Source organism: Schistocerca gregaria, chromosome X (assembly GCF_023897955.1).
Source record: "Schistocerca gregaria isolate iqSchGreg1 chromosome X, iqSchGreg1.2, whole genome shotgun sequence".
Lineage (NCBI taxonomy): Eukaryota > Metazoa > Arthropoda > Insecta > Orthoptera > Acrididae > Schistocerca > Schistocerca gregaria.
Genome location: NC_064931.1, coordinates 643,951,493 through 643,976,560, shown reverse-complemented (window position 1 = coordinate 643,976,560; position 25,068 = coordinate 643,951,493). Strand labels below are relative to the sequence as shown.

At 44.3% G+C, this 25,068-nt stretch overlaps 1 protein-coding gene across 3 annotated transcripts in view; it reads left to right on the top strand.

The window, feature by feature from the left end:
* Window positions 1–25,068, top strand: part of LOC126299138 (sodium-coupled monocarboxylate transporter 1-like) — a 332,547-nt gene that overhangs the window by 162,025 nt on the left and 145,454 nt on the right. Inside the window, exon 1 of one of the 3 annotated variants that reach the window (XM_049990899.1) lies at window positions 22,133–22,271. The exons of the other annotated variants lie outside the window; for them this stretch is intronic. Coding sequence (XP_049846856.1) covers window positions 22,235–22,271 — 37 coding nt within the window. The 5' untranslated portion in view covers window positions 22,133–22,234. Of the gene's footprint in view, window positions 1–22,132; window positions 22,272–25,068 lie in introns of those variants that run through there. 3 annotated transcript variants of the gene reach the window in all.

Below are 25,068 nucleotides of genomic sequence, written 5' to 3'. Positions count from 1 at the left end.
TCCCCAAAGGAATAAATAAAGAAGAGTCAAATGGAGGGACCTCGCAGCTCATTTGACAACAGAATGTCGTCCTATCCAACGGCCAGGAAAGTTCTCACTCAGTATTGGCGTTGCAACACGGGACGAGTGAGCTGGACAACCGTCGTGTTGCAGCCACATACACTGCCGAATATCCAGTGGTACCTCTTCTAGTAGGATCGCCAGAATGTTCGTCAGAAAGTGTGTTTGCGAATGTCTTTTTAGAGCGCCTGCGATGAAGTAAGATCTCACAATGTTATTTCCTATGATGCCGCACCATACGTTTACGCTCCACGGCCGTTGGTGTTGCACCTGACGAAGCCAGTGTGAATTTTCAGCTGCCCAGTAGTGCATGTCATGCAAATTTACATTAGCGTGGATAGTAAACATTGCTTCATCGGTAAAGAGCACACTCTGGAAAAACGTAGGATCGTCTCTCAGTTTCTGAAGGGTAAACCGACAAAATCCTGTACGACGTTCGAAATCACGGTCGTCGAGTGCCTGATGCAGTGACTGATGATAGGGATAGAAATTCTGTCGATGCAGGATGCGAGTGACACTCGTCTGGCTGACTCCATGTTCCTTAGCAATATATGTTGTACCATTGTGGGGATTCGTTACCGTCGTAGCCAGAACAGTTTCTTCGTGTTCTCTGGCAGTTGCAGTCTTTCGTCTCTTCTTTTTGACGTTCAAGCAGCCTGTCCACACTAGCGTCTTGATAATTTCCGTAACTGCTTGGTGCATCGGACACTGGTTATCCGGATAGATGGCCCAACATTGCTGTACTGTTTTACGGCATTTCTTTTACATTCACAATATAAAAGTAGTATATCTAACTTCTCCTCATTGGTGTACATGTCTGCACGCAACGAATGTCGAAGCAGAAATGAGCGGCCTGAGTGCACACAAGTAAACAGGCAAATGTGTAGACATTATGATACAGCTTAGCACGAAAACACTTATAGGCGGTGTTTGCACATTGCTCTAACAATCTAGGACATTTTTCAAATTTTTTCGAAAGGTTTCACCATCAACATTAACAAACGCTATGTCCCTGTGATTGTTCTTCTCAAGAGCTGTCGAATGAAGTTATAAAACGTATACAGTTCCATTAAAAAAAGTATTGATTCAATATCTCCGTTGCTACTAGCGCTAAAAACATTAACCAAACGAAAAGATACGTGACCCTCGACGCTCTAACATTTGCCGAAACCCGTGTTTCGATACGTATAACCGTTCACTAAATAAAATGGATATAATGTCCTACGTCACTCACGGTGTCTAAGACATTATGTGTGAACGCTCAAGTAAATGCCCCAATACTATTTCCAAGCCTAGATACTTATAAATAACGTGCTGAACAGACAGTTTATATTTCAAGTTTGGTTTAAAAGAGTGATATAGTATAACTAACCTGAGCGAGCTTACAATCATTGAAAATACTGTATATGTTAGTTAAAATACTATGCTAAGATCCAAAACCCCAAACAAATAGGCAGTCTGAATTACGGTCAGCTACTGGAAGAATGTAATTAAATCCACTATTTGGCAGGCAGAGTTCACTATGAAAATAAAATTTCCACAAGTAAATTGTTCGATGATTTTATCAAGTGTTATAGTGATATCTCTATGTCTAAAATACAAAAAGGGCGTTGCCATTCCAACATTTTCAGTCTGAGGAAATGTTAGTAGTGGTTCATAGAATAGACTGTCAACATTTGGTTTTTTATAAGATTTTCAGTAACTCATCACCTTAACAAACACCATTTCAGAGGAAACGAAGATAATGAATCATGATCTACACTATCAAAATATGATCGATGATACTGAGTGGCCATCATTGCTTTTTATAACAAAAAATTGAGCCTAGTCGAGATTAGGTACAGTAACAGTTGTTGAGGAGTGCTGCAATATTTACCAACTGGAACTATGGAGCCAAGGCTCTCTAAAACTTTTGCAGACTGTGTTTCCTAAATAATGCCAAAATATTATTGAAATACTCGATTCAAATGACACAATCACACTCAACAGTGCGAAAAGACAAGGGAACTGGTGATATAAGATTTTAAGAAGGAAGGGACAAAGTGTTTTGACAGCATTTTATTTCAGTGTGTCACTTAAACGGCATATTTTATATTACACGAAGAGAATTTCCGCAATACTTACACACATCAAAACAAACCAATGGAGATGCTGGAAGAAGACAGGGATGAAACATTGCCAGAGGCGTTCGTGCTGAAAGACAGAGATGGAAAGTCGATATCTTGAAGATAAAATCTTTGCCACCAAGTTAATATTATTTTTGATTTATCCAGTATAAAACACATGCCGATTACTTATTGTAATATGCAAGTATAATTACAGATCTCTGACTGAAAACGATAATTCGATATTTGCAAAATATAATTGTATTATTTCTCGAAATATATAAGATGTCGAGCGCAAAACACAAATTGTACCTTTGTCATAAATTAATTATCCTAGCTGCTCTCTTTAATTACACATAGATTACATATTACTGCTAAATCTCTAGGTTAAGCAGTACTTGTTGATGACCAAGGTTCGATCGCTGTGCTATACTTTGCAAGCACAATGGACCTTCAAACTAAATATTTCCACATCTAAATTGTCTATGTAATTTATGAAAATACATGCAAATCGCTTATTGATACGCTAGGATATTTAACTTTTGTAATTATCTAGTCTCTAACTTTTTGTATGTTGCGATAACTTACAAACCGCTCGTTCAATCAATTTCAGAATGTTACTCGTAAGTGTGGGAGGATTAATAGAAAATATATAAAGAATAGCAGAGCGTTTCGTCACAGGCGCGCGAAGTGAGCTCAGGAGCGTTAGAGAGACGCTCACAAACTTTTTTTCCCACACAATACAGTTACACATGACCCTCATCCACATGTCGAAGAAAAATATTGGCTAAATACCTCCCCAATGAACGTGTGCCGTATCTACAATGTCACTATGCTCACTTAACTCACTACAGTTTATTCGTTTGAAAACGAAAAAAAATGAGGATCGTCATCCAGAGGGATTACGCCAACACGATTTCGGCACCCGTCCCAGCTGGGCAACTGAAGCATCGGCGTGGTGTTCTGGAAACGAGGCCAGTACGCATCAGGTGAAGGCGAGTGCTGTCGCGTTGTGACACTGCTCGGCGGGCGCCTCGCCAGGGCGGCTTTCACTCTCTCCTTTCCTGCCGCGAAGCACCGGAAGCTGCGCGCTTACTACCGCGGGTGCAACCTTGAAACTCTCCTACGAGCACAAAATAGCCATTTTGTTTCAGTTCGTGCGAACTCTTCTGTTAACTGGTGTAATTTATAACTTCCAAGTACAAATTTATAGATTTCGTCAACTGTCAATAAAGTGGCGTCAGAATTGCAAAATCGCAGTCCGCTTTTCTTAAGACCTTCTGTCAGTCGATGTACGTTAATCAATAACTCATAATCGTGAGCCGAAATATCGTCATGGTGCATTGTGGTTAGAGCATATGAGTACATGATAAACAGCGACCGCTTCCGAACTTCCAAAGCACTCCATTCGTTTACATTACTTATATTAGAACGTACAGAAAGACTCAAGTCCGTTTCATGAAACTGTCAACGTGCAACAAATCGAGTTTTCTGAACGGTATCTGAACTGAAGTATTCCTTGTAGTTTTCAATAGTAAAGACAAAATGAAACCTTTGATACAGAGTGACGTGTATAATATACCTTACAAAGTTTGTCGAAATTTATATGTTGCTCATTCAGGCAAAAATGTGGTTATTAGGATATAGGAATGCGGGAGAAGCTGGAAACTGGGTAAGATAGACTTAAACTTCGCGGTAAATCTTTAACAGAGAACCAGCCATATGACACAGACTGTACCGGTTTGAACATTATTAAGAAAGCAGAAGGATGACACCGTTGGAGACACCTGAACTCAGTAAACATGTAAAACAGAAAGTCAGATTAGTTATTAATGATCAAACATAATTTCTGTTTTCTCCTCTGTTATATTGTCTGTTCCGCAAATGGTAGTGTACAGTAGTAGATCCAACTTCGTTTTTCAATGTCAGTTCAATTTAACGATTTACACATCAAATAAAAATTATTATTTTTCTTGCAGTGCCAGAAGTAGCGGTTTCTGCGTATCCTTTGCAACGACAATTTATCTCGTCACTTTACGTTTCTTCTGTATTTGTTTTAGTTATTTTTGTATATGTTGCACATAATTCTCTCTGTGGTTGTGACATTCAGTTGTTACTTGACGATGACGTAAGAATCCGAAAGCCGCTTTGTGATTAAATAAATAACATTTGATCCGGATCGTGAGGGAAGTGTATCTTTTTTAATATTGTTGTCATGTCCTGTAAAACACAGACCGAAAATTCAACTAATTTCGTATTTTGGTTTATTGCAACCTTTTGACATTTTTGGAACATTCTGTTTAGAAGGTTGTTGCAGTGGATCTCGTTACTGTTCATAACTTCCTCTATAGATTTTTCCTATACTCTCGTACACCTTTCTTTCCATCACATTGCAGTAATCCTGAAATTTCATACTTAATCGTTCACTTCCTGTACTTCATTCTTCTAAGATGTGGGTAACATCAAGCCGATTTACTCTGTTACGTTCAAATTTTGGGAGCTTCCGAGTCTTCCTGTAACAACGAAACTCGATATATGTTCTAGTATTAACTCCTTACAACTCCCCCACATTACATTCCTCAGCATATTCCTTCTTTTATGTTGATCACCCCCACATCAGAGCTACACAGAACAATACCTTTATTTATTTCCAGAAGCTTTCCTCAATTGAGAGGTTTCGTTTCAACATAACAATAAACTCGGAACTTATTACAATGAGTATTACAAAGTACTTAACACTATATCTTCAAGACGTTTCTCCAGGTACTTTGATCTTGTGTATCCGCTTCTTCTGCCCAAAATCTTCTCATTGCCATCTCTACATTTTGGAGTCAGATAGTACAGTAGTACTCTTCTACTTCTTCCCTCAATTTCCCACTCCAGTATAAATTTTGGCATTCTTGTTTCCTACATTCTTTTCAAATGCCCGTAACATTGTAACGTTCATTGATCCATCAGATCACATATTCCTTCTTCCTCTTCCATTATCTTTAACATTTCGGTGTTCCTTAAGAGGTCCCTCCTTGAGAATCATGCTGATCTCCAGAAATACATCTCTAATACTTTCAGCTTGTTCATAAGTCACTGATTAGCTATCTAGCTCTCTACTCAATATAAGACTACACTCTCTAATATCGACTTGAATGTGAATCTTTTTGCTCTGTTCATCACATTTCTGATCCATAAGACTCAATTGAGAATCTCAATGATCTTGCTTCCATTACTGATTCTTTTATTAATTTCTGAATTTGAGCTTCCCTTCGTTTCTGAAATAGACACCAGATTGCAAAAATTATTGACTTTTTAATTTTTTATTCCTCTCTTTGTAGAGTCATCCAGATCATTAGTATGATATTCCGCTTCTTGATAACTAATCCGTAAACCCCAGTTATTATGTTCCATTGATGGCAGAATGCATATATAATTTTTATCCTTCTCATCTTCTGCTACGATAACTTGGTCATTAGAAAATAGTAGAAGTTGCATATATGTTACATCTGCAATCTCTAACGCCATTCTCTCACTTTTACGAGACCTTTTTAGCGAGACTAATATCTATATATACAAGGGTTGCACAGAAATAAGTAAACATGCAAGAAATGTGTGCTTGAACATAAATACAAATGCTATCCAAGCCTGCAGATTGCTGTTGTATTTGACCACGAACGCCACTTGTGCAATGTCCTCAGCACGTTGCAAGTGTCAGTCATGGTCATAACAGCGTTCTGCGTAGTTGTGAGTGCGTTATGTTGGAGTTAAGTGGATTCTAAGTGGGTGATCGCATGGTGAGTGCTTCTGTAACTAAGGTAGCCTAAGAGTTTGGTGTTTCAATAGGCACTGTATCGAGCATTTACGAGGGGCGTTTGAAACGTCCGCGAAAAAATAAAAACTACTTACGTGTTTGGGGTAAACATTTTCTATTTTTCGACATGGTCTCATTTTAGACTTATATATTTTGTCCAACGCGGTTCAAATTTGTTGATACCTTCCAAATAATATGAATTGTCCAAGTCTGAAAAATAGCTATTATTTCTTGCCATCAACTCCTCGTTTGAATAAAATCTTTGTCCCACCGGCCATTTCTTAAAATTGAGGAACAAATAGCAGTCCGAGGGAGCCAAGTCTGGGGAATAGGGGGGATGTGAAACTAGTTGGAATCCTATTTCCATTAATTTTGCGACCACAACTGCTGAGGTGTGTGCTGGTGCATTGTCGTGATGAAAAATAACTTTTTTGCAGTCCAATCGCCTGCGTTTTTCTTGCCACTCGGTTTTCAAACGGTCCAATAACAATGAATAATTTGCACCTGTAATAGTTCCACACTTTTCCAGATAGTCGATGAGGATTATGCCTTGCGAATCCCAAAAGACAGTCGCCATAACCTTTCCAACCGAAGGACTCGTCTTCGCCTTTTTTGTTACAGGTTCTCCCTTGGTAACGCATTGTTAGAATTGTTGTTTGGTCTCAGGGGTATAATAATGTATCCATGTTTCATCCACAGTGACGAAACGACGCTTAAAAACCTGTGGATTCTTCCTGAACAGGTACAAACCATCCTTGCAACACTTCACACGATTCCGGTTTTGGTCAAGCGTGGGCAAATTTCGGAAACCATCTTTTGGATAGCTTTCGCATGTACAAATGTTTATGCAATATATTATGTACCCGTTCATTCAAGATGCCCACAGCACCAGCAATCTCATGCACCTTAACTCTTCTGTCATCCACCACCATATCATGGATTTTATCAATGATTTCTGGAGTCTTAACCGCCACAGAGCGTCCAGAACGTTCAGCATCACTTGTGCCCATATGGCTACTCTAAAAATTTTGAAGCCATTTATAAACAATTCTAATTGAAGGTGCAGAGTCCTCATAATGTTTATCAAGCTTCTCTGTAGTCTCCTGAGGCGTTATGCCTTTCATAAAGTAATGTATAATCTCCACACGAAATTCTTCTTCGTCCATTTTTTGACAATCACGCAACTTCCTCGATTCACACGAATGCCAAACACAAAGAAGTAGACCAATATGGGTGAAACTTGGTGTGCATTCTCTCCAAAGATGCTACTAACTAAACATGACCTCGATACGCACCGGTGATGGAACTCTCGAACTTTGCATGGACTTTTCAAACGCCTCTCGTATACAGCATACTGGGAAAGCGGAATAACATCATCAGCTAAGTCAAAACGCAGACGAAGATGTGTGTTGAGTGATCATGATGGACGGTAACTTGAGAGAATTGTAATGAAAAATAAAGAGGACGACAGCTGCAGAAGTCACTACAGAAATGAATGTCACACGACACGAAGTAAGCTGAATAAGCACGGAATTCAAGGCGAGCTTGAATTCCAAAACCACTCGCCGGTGATGGAAATTCCCGTAACAGGAAAACGTGATGCCGAAGCCATGAAACATGGACTGTGGAGCAATGGACGAAGGTCATTTAGTCGGATGAGTCTTGTTTCACACTGTTTCGAATTTCTGGCCGAGTTTACGTCCCTAGAGTGAAACATGGCATGAGTCCGCTGATGATTTGGGAACCATATTGTGGTATTCCAATGGATCACATGGCTCCTCTTCAAAGTCGCATTGCTCTCAAGGATTCTGTAACCATTTTAGCTGGTAAGGTCCATCCCATGGTACAATGTTTGTTTCCCAAAAGTAAGGCTGTATTCCAAGACGACAATGCCGCTATTCACACAGCTCGCATCGTCCATGACAGGTTTTGTGAGCACGAGGACTGATTACTGCGCCTCCCCTGACCACCACAGTCACCAGATATCGATATTATTGAGCCTTTGTGAGTTGCTTTGGAGAGGAGGCTTCGCAATCGCTATCCACCTCCATCACCATTACCCGAACTTGCCGCTATATTGGAGTAAGGGTGATACAAGCTTCCCGTGAGAATCATTGATTACGAGACAACTGGAAGCAATTCTGACTGCCAACAGATTTCATAGATTGTATCAGGCATATTAGTATCTTGTGTTTTGGTGTTTCCAAATTTTTGTCCATCTCTTGTATTTTGAATAACACTGGTGACATAGGGCATGTAACAGGCCTTTGGTTGTTCTATAGTTTTGCGGAAGTATATTAACAGATTTAATTTGGCGTTTATTTTCTTTACGTCCGCGTCCGTAGCTCAGCGGTAGCGTTACCGCCTACCACGCAAGGGGGCCCGGCTTCGATTCCCGGCAGGAGACTGGGTGTCGTGTGTCTTTCATCATCACTGACACGCAAGTCGCCGAAGTGGCGTCACCAAAAAAGACTTGCAATACGGGGGCCGAAACACGAAGGGGATATTCCGGTCAATAAATGCCATACGATCATTCCATATGTTTCTTTAAAACGTGTGAGAGTTTATATTTCATTTCAGACCAGTTTGCTGTAACAAACATTATTTAGCTTTCCTATTTCTCTTCTGTTCTGAATAAGTCGTTATCATAGACTAGCGATCGGAAAGTTGCACTGATTGCAATTCTGGACTTCCTGACCAGCCATCCAAGTTTAAGTTTATCATAGTCACGATAAACGTAAATCTGAATGGTTGAACAGGTCCTTTTCCCTGAGTCGGCGCTCTACCTCTGACGAGCTGGACGTCCTCAATGTATTAAACTATAACCTTCCTTTCTGCAATGTTCTACACGTCACTGACAGCGCGGACAAATACTCAGTTTAGATATTCAAGTGTTTAAGGGTTCTTTTCAAGACTCCTTTCCATATCTACACTCTTTCCTCAGCTTTTATAATAGGTATTCTATGTTTTCGGGACTTTTTTCCATAGTAACTACTAAAAACTTCCAGAATGAGAGCCGGCCGCGGTGGTCTCGCGGTTCTAGGCGCGCAGTCAGGAACCGCGCGACTGCTACGGTCGCAGGTTCGAATCCTGCCTCGGGCATGGATGTGTGTGATGTCCTTAGGTTAGTTAGGTTGAAGTAGTTCTAAGTTCTAGGGGACTGATGACTATACATGTTAAGTCCCATAGTGCTCAGAGCCATTTGAACCATTTTTGAACCATGGTTAACTACAACCAATGCTTTTCTCTCCGTTCGTTACAGTGTACAAAATTGGTGGAGATGCCTTGGTCGTCGACAGTAACAAACGTAAAACAACAGTCCAGACAAAGTATGCTGGACAATGTACTTCATTCTCTTTGCATAAAACATTGTAACATCTTCGTAGCAATGTTTAATATAAAGTATTAACTTCGACAGATACATAAAATTTTAAGGTGTTATAAATGTTTATTTTCCACAGTCACAGATGCGACAAAATGTTAACGCTCGTGGCCTGTTTCGGCCGTCAAGAGGCCATCTTCAGATCTCAGTCAATTAGCTGCACTGCAACGCTCGAATTCATAAACACAGGTGTGCTTAGATTATACATATAAAAAACTGCTATAGTATAATACAGAAGGTAACTGAGGGAAATACGAGGGTTGTCCAGACAGTAAGTTCCGATCGGTCGCTAAATGGAAACCAAAGTGAAAATCAGAAACATTTTATTTGCAAGAGTTAGCTACACTTTCCAGATACTTCTCTACATAGTCACTGCTCCGACTTAGACATTTTCGGAGCGTAATACCAAATTTCCAACACCATCGTCATAGAAGGTAGCCGTCTGTGCTTTATGATAATTCTCTACGCTGGTCTATAGAGCGTAGCCTGCGCGCAATCCAGCGTTTCATGTAACAGAGATGATACTCAGGACAAGCCAATTAGGACTGTGTTGTTGGTGATCGAACACTTCCCATCGAAAAGGTTTCAGGGGCGTCTTCACTGCCCCTGCAGAGTGCGGCTTAGAATCGCCATGAAGATGGAAGTGCGTGGCAGTTGTATAAGGTGGGTTGCATTCATTAAGGCGAAGCCTCTCAGCGGGCCCTCCTACTTGGCGGGGGCATCGTTGTTCTAAGCACCTTTACTCGCTCACAGTGCGTTCACAACTGCAAAAAGCGTCTTGATGCGGTCGACGGTCATACTAGAGACACTACCCAACACGTCTGAGCAAAGCTTCATCGGGTTTTCACTGTGGTGACCATTTCGCAACTGATCGGAACCTACTTTCTCGACAAGCCTCGTATGCAATGAGACGAATAGAAATAACACTTTCATTTAAACACAAAGGCTAATAACACTGAAGTCACCGCAATTTATGATGGTCCCCTGGATATTACAAGCGATGAGTCATGGTTCTAAATAATGTGTGATCACCACCACGTCTGCAGTGCATGCTCTGCAATGTGCTCGCACACTGGCCACAAGGACGATACGGAGTTCTTGTAGAAGGGCGTTCCATCCCCGCACCAACGCGGTTGAAACTGCTGGGTTGTCGTTGGTGAGAGTTGATTCGTAATACGTCTCCCAGATGCGTCTTACTCGTGCTCGATGGGATTTAAATCGGGGCAACGGGCTGACCAGTCCACTCTCCGAATATGCTGTCCTTCCAAGAGATGTTCCAGCTGCGCTGTGCGATGCAGTCGTGCATTGTCACCCATAAAAACGAAGTCAAGGCCGAATGCACCCTCAATAGAAGGGCATGGGGAAGGAGTACAGTGTCACACTAATGTTGACTGGTGACTTCAGTCATTTCTCTTTGTCTCATGGCGTATTTTTTTCAGTAGCCTTGTGTACCATACCGTATTGTACTGTATTGTACCCTAGCAGTTCTTCCTAAGTAAGGTCATCAAGCTAAGTTTCTTGGTAGGGGTACATCATGCGGAAGTTATTTCGCCCTTGAGTTCTGCACACCAATCTTGGCGACGAACGTGACGTGTTGCACTGTAATCAACCAATCGGGGAAACCGATACTCTTTTAAGAAAGATTTTAGAAGATTATCTCCCTAAGTTATTTCTTTTGTGTTATTATTGCAAAAAAGTCGATCTCCGACACTGTACAGTAGTTGCTTGAGGAAGCATTCTCTTTCAGTCGATTTTATTGGTGAATTCCGTCAGGCGAGGGTAAGGAGCAGTGTTAATATTCGTAGTTAGTATCTGAGAGAAAGCGATTTAATATACTATACGCCCAATCAAATCGTTTCACGATTCCCCAGTTTTTGGTCCAGTATTCGAGCGGAGCATAAACAAGACTCCGTAGAAGCAACACAATGTGTTTCTGTCCTAATTTTCATAGTCAAGCGAAGACTGGGAAATGGGACATTATATTGACCAGCGTGAGGACTGTTTTTAGAAAAAAGGGTTTAATTGGTTCGAAGTTATCAGGTAATTAAGCAATATTGTGTAGCAATTTGAGGGAAAATACTTGTCGGAATTTTCATAGCCAAATGAAGAGTGGGAAATGGTTATATGTGGGATCAAACTGACCAGCGTGAGGTACAGTTTTGAAGAACATGTTTAATTGCATGAAACTAATCAAGGTAATTAGGGAAAACTTAATAAGTGATCTGAGGGAAAGTTGAAATATTTCACGAGCAGCTGCTGCAAATGAAGTGCGAAAAAATATTAGATCACAGCATAAATTGGACTTATTTTGTAGAGCTCTTAAACACAGGGGCTAAATCACTGCAACCGAATTCGTAGTGGAGGGAGAGGTAGAAGCGGGTAAGTTCGAATTACCGCCACTCATTATCATTCTCTTTTCCCTAAGGGAAGGAAATGATGTGGAGTCATCAGTGCTTTACTTGACCTCCCTTGCGCAGAAGCTGATATTCAGATAACAGAAATCCAGAAAAAGTGACAGAGTTGCCTGAATGATATTTACAGTAGCGCAAAAGGGTATAAAGTCTTTTGCCGAATAACTTTTGGGAAGTCATGTTTCATTTCTCAGAATGGTACGAAATGATGTAACAAGCTGGGGCGACAATATGGAGTTTCTGCAAAATCGGAAGTTGTAGAATTGTACTGTTCAACCGTATATCGTCTGAACGAGCAAAGAGTCGTCATGGTTAAGATAAAAGAGCCGTGTTCAGTTCCAATTGGTATTTGCGTTTTTTGTAGTTTTCCTAAATAACTTCAGACTAATGCTGAGATGTCTTAAGACAGAATCACGACCTGTTCCTTTCTCTATTATTCTTCAATCGAGCACCCGCTCCGTCTCTGAAGATCTGTTGATAAGACTGTAGCTTCTTAATCTTCTTTCCATTATGTACCACGTATCACGTATCCACGGATTTACCATGCTGAGAGCATTTTACCTTTCGGTGTTCATATCGAACCAGGGACGTCGCCGGGGTAGGATGATTTGCTTGCATCTACGATACAGATAACTGTACCGTAGGTGCAATAACGTTGGAGGGATAGCTGTGGAGGGACCGGTATAACACAGACTGATTCTGGATTGATGTTACAAACTTTCAGGGATGACAGAAAGAGTTAATGTATCAATTTGAGGTAAGGAACCCCGGCCAGGAAACGGCCTAGTCGATAGTTATAAGCAAAAATAGTTCTGATACCCCTGACGGTGAACCTCTTCTACTGCAAGCTCTTTGCTTTCCATATTTTTAGAGGAGGTAGTATGGACCAAAATAAGAAAAAATTTGCACTAAACATGGGCTCTAAAGTGCATACCTTAAAGGGCTATGAGCACTTGTTCATCTTTACTACTGCGAAACATATCTCTTTCACTCAAGAAATGCTCACAACTCTAAAGCTATGCATTTTAGAGACCATGTGTACTAGATCCATTTTCATGTTTTGGTCCATACTACCTCCTCCAAAAATATAGAAGACAAAGAGCTTGCAGTAGAGGAGGTCTACTGTCAGAGGTAATAGAATTATTTTTGCTTATAATTTTCGACTCGATTGTTTCGCGACCAGGGTCCATTACGTCAGGTTGAGCCACTTACCCTTTTCCACCATTCCTGAAAGTTTATATCATCTTCAAGGAATCACCCTGTATATTGTTGCTCGACAGAGGTCTTTTCAGCAGTTGAAAGGGGAACAGTATGGATGACTGACTGAGCTGCCCTTGCACCATTAGACAACATAATCTTGCTACGCTGGTACTGCGAACGGCTGAAAACAAGGACAAACTGCAGCTCTCATATTTCCCGAGAAATATAGCTCTACTAAATGGCTTAATGATGATAATTTTCCTCTTGGGTAAAATAGTCCAGAGGTAAAATAGTAACACAGTTGGATCTCGAAGATAGAACTAGTCAGGACGATGTCGTCAATTGGAAGGACAAAATAAGCGTTATATGGGTCGCAGCGTGGAATATTAGCTCTCTGAACCAGGTAGCCAGGTTAGAGAATTTAAAAAGTGAAACGGATAGGTTGAATTCATGGTGGTAGTTAGTAAAGTGCTCCGGCAGGAAGACCAGGACTCCTGGCCAAATGAGTACAGCGATATCAACAGAAATTCAAATAGGGGTACTGCAGGAGTACACGGTCCAGTCACACTAATGTAACCACCGCCTCTGTTCGACGTCAACGTGCAATAATCACTCAGACGACGGTGGCGGCACTAGCACTGGAGGGTACCTAATGCCTGTCGGGGGACGCGAAAAACAGTGCTGTCGTAGTCGTAATGCGGAAACGGAGAGATTTATCAGACATCTAAAAAGGCATAATTATTCGCCTTCGGACCAAGAGCTGAAGCGTTTCAGAAACGGATAAGTTTGTCAACTGTTCGCGTGCCGCCTTGGTAAAGTATACCGTGCATGGAAAAATAGGACCATCCAAATTTGGTGCCAAGGCGACTGTGGTGCACAACGGGCCATCGATGACTGCAGTGATGTGTGAGGGTGAACAGACATGCAACTGTTGAGCAACTGACCACCCAGATGAACCAAGGGACTTAAAACTGTGTCTCCGGAGAACACTGCATCCCATGGGCCTCTGCAGCAGGCGCCTGCTTCGTGGACCAATGTTGACTGATGTTCATCCGCGACGAAAGCTTGGGGGGGGGGGGGAGGTGGCCAGGGAGAGGGGGGGTTGTTTGGGAGAGGAGACCAGACAGCGAGGTCATCGGTCTCATCGGATTAGGGAAGGACGGGGAAGGAAGTCGGCCGTGCCCTTTCGAAGGCAACTGACCCTTAACATAGACAAACGTAATGTATTGCGAATACATAGAAGGAAGGATCCTTTACTGTATGATTATATGATAGCGGAACAAACACTGGTAGCAGTTACTTCTGTAAAATATCTGGGAGTATGCGTGCGGAACGATTTGAAGTGGAATGATCATATAAAATTAATTGTTGGTAAGGCGGGTACCAGGTTGAGATTCATTGGGAGAGTCCTTAGAAAATGTAGTCCATCAACAAAGAATGTGGATTACAAAGCACTCATTCGACCTATACTTGAGTATTGTTAATCAGTGTTGGATCCGTACCAGATCGGGTTGACGAAAGAGATAGAGAAGATCCAAAGAAGAGCGGCGCGTTTCGTCACAGGATAATTTGGTAACCGTGATAGCGTTACGGAGATGTTTAACAAACTCAAGTGGCAAACTCTGCAAGAGAGGCGCTCTGCATCGCGGTTAGCTTGCTCGCCAGGTTTCGAGAGGGTTCGTTTCTGGATGAGGTATTGAATATATTGCTTCCCCGTACTTATACCTCCCGAGGAGATCACGAATGTAAAATTAGAGAGATTAGAGCGCGCACGGAGGCTTTCAGACAGTCGTTCTTCCCGCGAACCATACGAGACTGGAACAGGAAAGAGAGGTAATGACAGTGGCAAGTAAAGTGCCCTCCGCCACACATCGTTGGGTGTCTTGCGGAGTATAAATGTAGAAATGTAGATGTAGACCGGCTTTTGCCTGCAGCGATTTAGGAAAATCACGGAAAACCTAAATCAGGATGACCGGACGCGGGATTCAACCGCCTTCCTCCCGAATGCGAGTCCGGTGTGCTAGCCAATGTGCCACCTTGCTTGGTACGAAGGCTGGATTTCGCACGCGAGTACCGTAACTGGACATTCGCTGAGGGGCGACAGGTGACGTTTTCGGATGAGTCACGTTTTAGACTCCATTGGACAGATGGACGTTGGCGAGTACGGCGTGAAATGCGGCCGGCAATGGTGGCCGAGCGGTTCTAGGCGCTACAGTTGGGAACTGGGCGACCGCTACGGTCGCAGGTTTGAATCCTGTCTTGGGCATAGATGTGTGTGATGTCCTTAGGTTAGTTAGGTTTCAGTAGTTCTAAGTTCTAGGGGACTGATGACCTTAGAAGTTAAGTCCCATAGTGCTCAGAGCCATTTGAACCATTCGTGAAATGCGCGAAAACAAACACCCTTCAACAAGGGGTCCAGGCCAGAGGGCATTCCCTGCGTGACTTTGTCATTCTGGACAGCACAACTGATTAACACAAGTATGAACCATGTCCAACGCTACATGCAGTTTGCTTTTCCTCGGCACAATGGCACAGACAATGCAACGTGTCACATAGCTCGTAGTGTACGCGTGTGGCTCGAAGAGCACCAGGGCGAGCTTACCATACGCCCCTGCCACCAAACTCCGTGGATTTAAACCCAGTCGAGAATCTGTGTGACCACCTCTATCTCACTGTTCACACTATGGATCCTCAGCTGAGAAACCTAGCTCAGTAGGTCACAGCACTGGAGTCGGCATGGTTCCACATTCCTGTCGATACCTTCCAGAACCTCACTGCCTTCCTTCCTGCACTTCCGCAGCAGTCCGCGTTACGAAAGATGTTATTCAAGCTTTTTTACAGGCGGTCACATTAATGTGACTGAATAGTTTAGGTCTAATAATGAATAATAACATAGGTGCTGTATACACCATTACACACTGTAGACAGTGATACCTACAGAGGGCGCCACCAGCCAGGGAATGTCCAGCGCGGCACCACAGAAGTTGCAATCAGTCGCCATATAGATGGCACACATAACAAGAATGTTATTATAGGAATCCACAAGTTTAAAATAATTCTGTCTATCCACCAATAGTTATGTCTGACGCCAAAGAGGGCTCTGACTCATGGACTGTTTCCTATATGCGCCATACACATCGCTAATGTACATTCAAGCATTGGTCGTGGATAAAAGCGGCCGCACATATCCTGTCGGACATCCCTCCCTACCTGGCCCTCTTCGGCGCGCCCACCACCCATCTCCCCCCCCCCCCCTCTTCTCTTCCCCTCCCTCCCAATCTCCTTCCGGTCTCCATCATCTCCTTGTGCCTGGCAGATCCTCCGTTTTAATCATCGTCAGTGTGCCACGTTAGTGTTGTGTTTAGTGCTGTTTCTCCTGTGCGTCGAAATGTGTGCTTTTAATTGTGTGCTGGCCTTGTACTTAGTGTCACTGTCAGTGTTTGTTACGTGCTACGCCATCCGTCGATACTTTTATGCTCCGGTCATACTGTGCCTTGCGTTCTTTTAATTGTCCCAGGGTGTGGTTTTTTGTGTGTGCTACTTTTTTACGGTTTTTATCTCCATCTTACAGTCGCCCTTTTTTCTGCCTATTGTCTTCCATGATGTTCCCCCTTTTTTATATCTATGTTCACCATGTTTTCTCCTTTGTATATTTTTAAATGTCTTCTATTGTTTGTTCTATGTCTTTCGGCTGAAGAGCAGTGCATATGCTGCTGCCAGCTCGCCCCTATGGGGAATTGAAATACAATAAAGCAAAAAAAAAAAAAAAATCCTGTCGGCCAGTTACCGACTTGTTTCGGACGAGTCCTCAGAATTACCGACCAGTTGCCTGCAAATGCCACAATTATCGCTCAGCAGCTAACCGCCGGGACAAAAATATGTTCAAATGTGTGTTAAATCTTGTGGGGCTTAACTACTAAGGTCATCAGTCCCTAAGCTTACACACTGCTTAACCTAAATTATCCTAACGACAAACACACAAACCCATGTACGAGGGAGGACGCGAACCTCCGCCGGGACAGTCAACGGCGAGTATAGAAATGCTTATCACAACATAAATCTGAACTACAAACTGCTAACAGCAGTCCACACTGAACTATTACATCAGTTAATCATCACTGAGACTCCTTTGACCGTCTTGTTTGTTATAGTAATATCTGCCCTGTGACGAATATAGTTGCAAGCACGCCACTTCTGTACGGCAACTACTTTTATTTGGTAAGGGTTCGCTTCCTGCTACCTTTGGTGTTGGGTACCAAACTTATTTGGCGAACACAATAATATGAACGACGGGCAAACAGTTCAGACAAGAAGGGAGTAGAAGCTTCCGAAATATCGTGCTACAGGATAATATTAGATGGGCAGATCTGGTAACTAAGGGAGAAATTTAATTGAGTTGCGGAAAAGACATTTGTGGCACAATCTGACTAAAGAAGGGATTTATTGATTAGGCACATTCTGAGGCATCACGGAGTGGTCAATTTGGTAATGGAGAGAAGTGTGAGTGCGTGTGAAAGGGGGGGGGGGAGGAGGTAAAAGTTGCAGAAGGAGACCAAGCCCCTAATAAAGGAAGCAGGCTCAAATGGATGTAGGTTGCGGGAGTTACAGGGCCTGGACAAAAATACCATGAGAAATGCATGCTTGACCGTAAATGCACATGCTAGCCAAGCCTGCAGGCAGCACTGTTGTACACTCCTGGAAATGGAAAAAAGAACACATTGACACCGGTGTGTCAGACCCACCATACTTGCTCCGGACACTGCGAGAGGGCTGTACAAGCAATGATCACACGCACGGCACAGCGGACACACCAGGAACCGCGGTGTTGGCCGTCGAATGGCGCTAGCTGCGCAGCATTTGTGCACCGCCGCCGTCAGTGTCAGCCAGTTTGCTGTGGCATACGGAGCTACATCACAGTCTTTAACACTGGTAGCATGCCGCGACAGCGTGGACGTGAACCATATGTGCAGTTGACGGACTTTGAGCGAGGGCGTATAGTGGGCATGCGGGAGGCCGGGTGGACGTACCGCCGAATTGCTCAACACGTGGGGCGTGAGGTCTCCACACTACATCGATGTTGTCGCCAGTGGTTGGCGGAAGGTGCACGTGCCCGTCGACCTGGGACCGAACCGCAGCGACGCACGGATGCACGCCAAGATCGTAGGATCCTACGCAGTGCCGTAGGGGACCGCACCGCCACTTCCCAGCAAATTAGGGACACTGTTGCTCCTGGGGTATCGGCGAGGACCATTCGCAACCGTCTCCATGAAGCTGGGCTACGGTCCCTCACACCGTTAGGCCGTATTCCGCTCACGCCCCAACATCGTGCAGCCCGCCTCCAGTGGTGTCGCGACAGGCGTGAATGGAGGGACGAATGGAGTCGTGTCGTCTTCAGCGATGAGAGTCGCTTCTGCTTTGGTGCCAATGATGGTCGTATGCGTGTTTGGCGCCGTGCAGGTGAGCGCCACAATCAGGACTGCATACGACCGAGGCACACAGGGCCAACACCCGGCATCATGGTGTGGGGAGCGATCTCCTACACTGGCCGTACACCTCTGGTGATCGTCGAGGGGACACTGAATAGTGCACGGTACATCCAAACCGTCATCGAACCCATCGTTCTACAATTCCTACACCGGCAAGGGAACTTGCTGTTCCAACAGGACAATGCACGTCCGCATGTATCCCATGCCACCCAACGTGCTCTAGAAGGTGTAAGTCAACTACCCTGGCCAGCAAGATCTCCGGATCTGTCTCCCATTGAGCATGTTTGGGACTGGATGAAGCGTCATCTCATGCGGTCTGCACGTCCAGCACGAACGCTGGTCCAACTGAGGCGCCAGGTGGAAATGGCATGGCAAGCCGTTCCACAGGACTACATCCAGCATCTCTACGATCGTCTCCATGGGAGAATAGCAGTCTGAATTGCTGCGAAAGGTGGATATACACTGTACTAGTGCCGACATTGTGCATGCTCTGTTGCCTGTGTCTATGTTTCTGTGGTTCTGTCAGCGTGATCATGTGATGTATCTGACCCCAGGAATGTGTCAATAAAGTTTCCCCTTCCTGGGACAATGAATTCACGGTGTTCTTATTTCAATTTCCAGGAGTGTATTTGATCACGAATGGAACTTATGCTATGACCTCAGTACGTTGCAAGTGTCAGTCGGACCCAGAATAGTGTTCTGTATAGTTGTGAGTGCATGATGTCGGAGCTAAGTGGATTCGAAAGTGGGCAAATTGTTGGTGCTCGTATGGTGAGTGCTTCCGTAACCAAGGTAGCTGAAATGTTCATTGTTTCAGGAGGCAGCGTATCGAAAATATATACCTCATTCAGGGAAAGCGGAAAACATCAGCCAGGTCACAACGCGGTCGAAAGTGTGTCGTGAGTGATCGTGACAGAGGTCCATTAGAGAGGATTGTTACGAAAACTAGCACAACGACAGCTGCAGAAGTCACTGCAGAACTGAACGCCGCACACCCAGACGCTGCCAGCAGAGAAACAACCCGAAGGGAGCTCCAAAGCAGGGAAACGCAGGTCGAGATGGAATTCCAAAACCACTTATCAGTGACGCAAATGCCCGTAATTGGAAAACGTGGTACCGGAGCTATAACGCCTGTGGAGCAATGGACGAAGGTTATTTGGTCATTTAACAACTTTTGGCCGAGTTTATATCTCAAAAATGAGGCGTGACTTGAGTTCGGAGATGATCTGGGCAGACATGGGCCCCATGGATACTATGAAAAGTCGTATTACTGCCAAGATATTTTGGCTGATCAGGTCCACCCTATTGTACGATTTTTGTTCCCAAAAGGTGAAGCTACGTTCCAAAACGACAAGACCCCGGTTCACACAGCTCGCATAGCCTAGGACTGGTTTTGTGTGCACGAGGAGGAATTATCGCACCTGCCCTGGCCACCGCAGTCACCAGATCTCAATATTATTTCATCTTTGTGGGCTGCTTTGGGCAGAAGGTTGCGTGATCACTATCCTCCCGCACATCGTTACTTGAACTTGCCCTATTTTACAGTAAAAATGGTATAAGAATCCATCGAAAATTGTACGGGACTTTAATTCATCTACACTACTGGCCATTAAAAGTGCTAGACCAAGATGAAATGCAGATGATAAACGAGTATTCATTGGACAAACATATTATACTAGAACTGACACGTGATTACATTTTCTCTGTCTCGTGATAACTGGGTGTTGTGTGATGTCCTTAGGTTAGTTAGGTTTAAGTTCTAGGGGACTGAAGCCCATAGATGTTAAGTCCCATAGTGATCAGAGCCACAGAGTGACTACATTTTCACGCAATTTGGGTGCATAGATCCTGAGAAATCAGTACCCAGAACAACCACCTCTGGCCGTAATAACGGCCTCGATACACCTGGGCATTGAATCAAACAGAGCTTGGATGGCGTGTACAGATACAGCTGCCCATGTAGCTTCAAGACGATACCACAGATCATCAAGAGTAGTGACTAATGTATTGTGACGAGCCAGTTGCTCGGCCACCATTGGCCAGACGTTTTCAATTGGTGAGCGATCTGGAGAATGTACTGGCCAGGGCAGCAGTCGAACATTTTCTGTATCCAGAAAGGCCCGTACAATATATGCACCATGTGGTTGTGCGTTATCCTGCCTAAATGTAGGGTTTCGCAGGGATCGAATGAAGGGTAGAGCCACGGGTCGTAACACATCTTAAATGTAACGTCCACTGTTCAATGTGCCGTCAATGCGAACAAGAGGTGACCGAGACGTGTAACCAATGGCAGCCCATACCATCACGCCGGGTGATACGCCAGTATGGCGATAACGAATACACGCTTCCAATGTGCGCTCACCGCGATGTTGCCAAACACGGATGCGACCATCATCATGCTGTAAACAGAACCTGGATGCACCCGAAAAAATGACGTTTTGCCATTCGTGTACCCACGTACGTCGTTGAGTACACCATCGCAGGCGCTGCTGTCTGTGATGGAGCGTCAAGGGTAACCGCAGCCGTGGTCTCCGAGCTGATAGTCCATGCTGCTGCAAATGTCGTCGAACTGTTCGTGTAGATGGTTGTTGTCTTGCAAACGTCCCCATCTGTTGACTCAGGGATCGAGACGTGGCTGCACGATCCGTTACAGCCATGCGGATAAGATGCCTGTCATCTCGACTGCTAGCGATACGAGGCCGTTGGGATCCAGCACGGCGTTCTGTATTACCCTCCTGAACCCACCGATTCCATATTCTGCTAACAGTAATTGGATCTCGAACAACGCGAGCTGCAATGTCGTGATACGATAAACCGCAATCGCGATAGGCTACAATGCGACCTTTATCAAAGTCGGAATCGTGATGGTACGCATTTCTTCTCCTTACACGAGGCATCACAACAACGTTTCACCAGGCAACGCCGGTCAACTGCTGTTTGTGTATGAGAAGTCGGTTGGAGACGTTCCTCATGTCAGAACGTTGCAGGTGTCGCAACCGGCGCCAACCTTTTGTGAACGCCCTGAAAAGCTAATCATTTGCATATCACAGCACCTTCTTCCTGTCGGTTAAATTTCGCGTCTGTAGCACGTCATCTTCGTGGTGTAGCAATTTTAATGGCCAGTAGTGTATTCCGAGGCTACTGGAAAATATTTTGAATGCTAACGGTTTCCTACGCCGTATTTGGCTTAACGCGTACCGAGCGAGGTGGCGCAGAGGTTAGCACACTGGTCTCGCATTCGGGAGGACGATAGTTCAAACCCGCATCCAGTCATCCTCGTTAAGGTTTTCCGTGGTTTTCCTAAATCGCTTCACGAAAATGTCGGGATTGGTTTCTTTGAAAGGGCACGACTGACTTCCTTCTCCATCCTTCCCTAATCCGCTGGGACCGATGACCTCGCTGTTTGGTCCCCTTCCCCAAACCAACGAGCCAACCAGTTTTTGGTGTTTCCATATTTTGGTCGATCGCCTGTATGTAGGGATAATGAGGCTTACACAGGATAAACTAACATGGAAAGTTGCATCAAACTAGAATTTGGACTAAAGGCCACAAAAGCACCAAAATCGAAGCAGACAAAACAATTTCCGCTCACCGCGTGGCCCCTGCGGGTGCGCCGAACGGAAGCAGATACTGAGGAGCGTTGTCTGGCGGCCCGCGGCGCACGTCGGCGCTGCGACTCGTCCCACTTCTTCGCCGGCGGGCGCCTCCGTGGCATTCGCAGTCGTTACTCTGTTGCCGCACACGCTCGCGCCGCTGCCTCCACCGTCCTTCCGCCGACTGCCGCCACAATGACGTTCGTCAAGAGTTCCACGTACCAGCTCTTCGGTGAGTGCGATCACTTCTCGACAAGAACAGCTAAACTGTAGACCGGTGTTAAGTTTCGCTCCCACCAGCGCGTTGCAGGGGAAATGAAACGTACTCTCTCTTTTGCTTGCTGTAACCTATCGGAAACGTTCGTCCGTTGTTTTGATCGGTTGTAATGTATTAGGGATCTCCACATATGCACGAAATGTGTTTGCAGTTGCGAATATAAACCTCCTTCGGCTTTGTATTAGAGTGGCAATGAAAGTTTGTGTCGGGGCGGGACTCCAACACGAATTTACCGCTTTACCGGAGCGGTCGCCTTAACCGCACCGGCTATCCGTGCACGAATCGCGGACAGACCCAAAATTCCATATGTCGTTGTCCTTGTGTCACAACCTGCGCTCACACGTTACGTATATTCCCGCCCAGGAAGGCCTGGTATTGGGAAATGAAGACGAAATAGCAGTACATGTCCGAAGGAACAATGGATCGTACTTCTTAATGACACAGGCAATGTTATTTAGTCTTCATTCGCCCACACCAGGCAGTCGACTGGCACGGGTTCGAGTCCCGATGCGGGACAAATTTTCACTGGCATCATTCTAATATACAGCCGGAGGTAGTTTATATTCGCAACTGCGAATACATTTCTTGCGTTTCTTGACGGTTGTAGTCGCTGAAACGTACTTCTTAATAACGCAGGCACTGCTATTTCGTCTCCAACTGACATGAAACAGACGTTCTGTATAATGGATTTAATGTTCCAATGAGCAAACCAGAAGAGACGAGTCTGCAGCTCGTGGTCTCGCGGTCGCGTTATCGCTTCCCGGGTTCGATTCCCGGCGGGGTCAGGGATTTTCACCTGCCTCGAGATGACTAGGTGTTTATATTGTCCTCATCATTTCATCACCATTCATGAAAGTGGCAAGATCTGACTGAGCAAAGGTTGGGAATTTGTACGGGCGCTGATAACCGCGCAGCTGAGCGCCCCACAAAGCGAACATCATTATCATCATCAGAAGAGACGAAGTTCAGCCCCCAGCCAAGCATTCTACTGGATGACTGGAAAAAACCGTCTGGAAACCTCCATCAGGATTTTCGGTAATAGAACTTGTGACGAATTCACACCATACTTTCCCTAAACAGGTGCATCGTCTGTCTGAAAATCTACCACCATTGTTACTTGATTCTTATTTCACTTCCTTGTGGGTACAAATATAACGTTACATATAGAGATTATCAAAACTATTTGTGGTCCATTTAGGGCTTGGAAGTACCTAATGCAGCAGATGAGGGTATGTACACTGAAGTGTCCATATTTGTGACAGGTACCGAGTGAGGTAGCGCAGTGGTTATCACACTGGTCTCGTATTTGGCGGGGCGAGGGTTGAAATCCGCGTCCCGCCATCTTGATTTAGGTTTTCCATGGTTTCCCTAAATCGCTTCAGACGAATGCTGGAATGGTTCCTTCGAAAAGGCACGGCCGCTCTCCTTCTCCATCCTTCCCTAATCCGGGCTTCTGCTCCGTCTCTAACGACCTCATTGTCGACGGGACGTTAAACAACACCGATCCCCTACCCCTCCTCCTACAGGTAGTTAGGCGAATGCGAATCGAATGAGATCTCTGGACAAGAACTCACATTTTAGCTCTCATGGTATAACAACCAAGATGTCTCCTATGCTCTTCTACGTAATTGCTGTTCCAGCTGGAAGATTTACTTCATCTACCCACAGTTTTGCGTAGAGATTTTATAAAAGTGGTAGATAGGATGTTCTATAATAGACTTTTTATTCAGTATGGATATACAGAAGCAGCTAATTAAAAAATTTGCGTCATATGTATGACAACAGGTTTAAAAGAAAGAAATATGAGTGATCGTTTTATTAATCATCTACGAAATAGAAAAAATATTTAGGTAATTAAAAGGCACTGCGATCCTCCTGCTATCCACTTTTCATGTTTCTACTTGCTTTCCCACGAAATGTATACTTCATCTCAGACCATCTAATCGTGTTTTAACAGAGCAGAGTATACCATGCTAAGGGGGACGATTTATCACTCAAACTTGTGCCACTTGCTTTTTGTGTACTCCTCTTTTCGTGTAGCCTAACTAGTTAATGTCTTAGGATTTGTCTAACACCGGAACGTGACCAGTATGAGCAGCTCACCGCTGTCGGATGTGAAAAGGCCAGTTACAATGTTGCGCAGTTCCATAGCTCCAAAAGACACTGTGCAACATACCATTGAATAAAACTTTCTGTTTCAAGTTCACGGTGAGCTCATACGTGTTCAATTTCAGTGAAATAATCCTCGCATGCACCGAAATAATACTGTATTCGTTTCTGCGTTCCTCATTTTTAATCAGAGTAATCTATCGTAAAAACTACCACATACTACATCTTCATCTCTACTCCGCAAGCCACATTACGATGTGTGGTGGAGGGTGCTTGGGTACCACAGTTACTTCCTTCTTTTTCTGTTCAAACGCGAATGGTTCCTGGGAAGAACGATTGTTGATAAGGCTCTATGTGGGCCTAAATTTCCCTAATTTTACCCTCATGGTCTTTTCGGGAGATATGAGCGGAAGGAAACAGTATAGTGGCTACCTCTTCTAGAAACTTACGCTCTCGAAACTTTAACAATCAGCCGCTCCGTGATGCAAAATGCCTGTGTTGCAGAGTCTTCCACTAGAGTTGGCTCAGCATCTCTGTCTACGTGCTTCCCAAATAAACCTGGTGTATAATTCAATAAAGAGAAAGGCTGCCTTGAAGCGTTTCGTCGACAGCAAGGTTATCAGAATAGGACTGCTGGACAAAG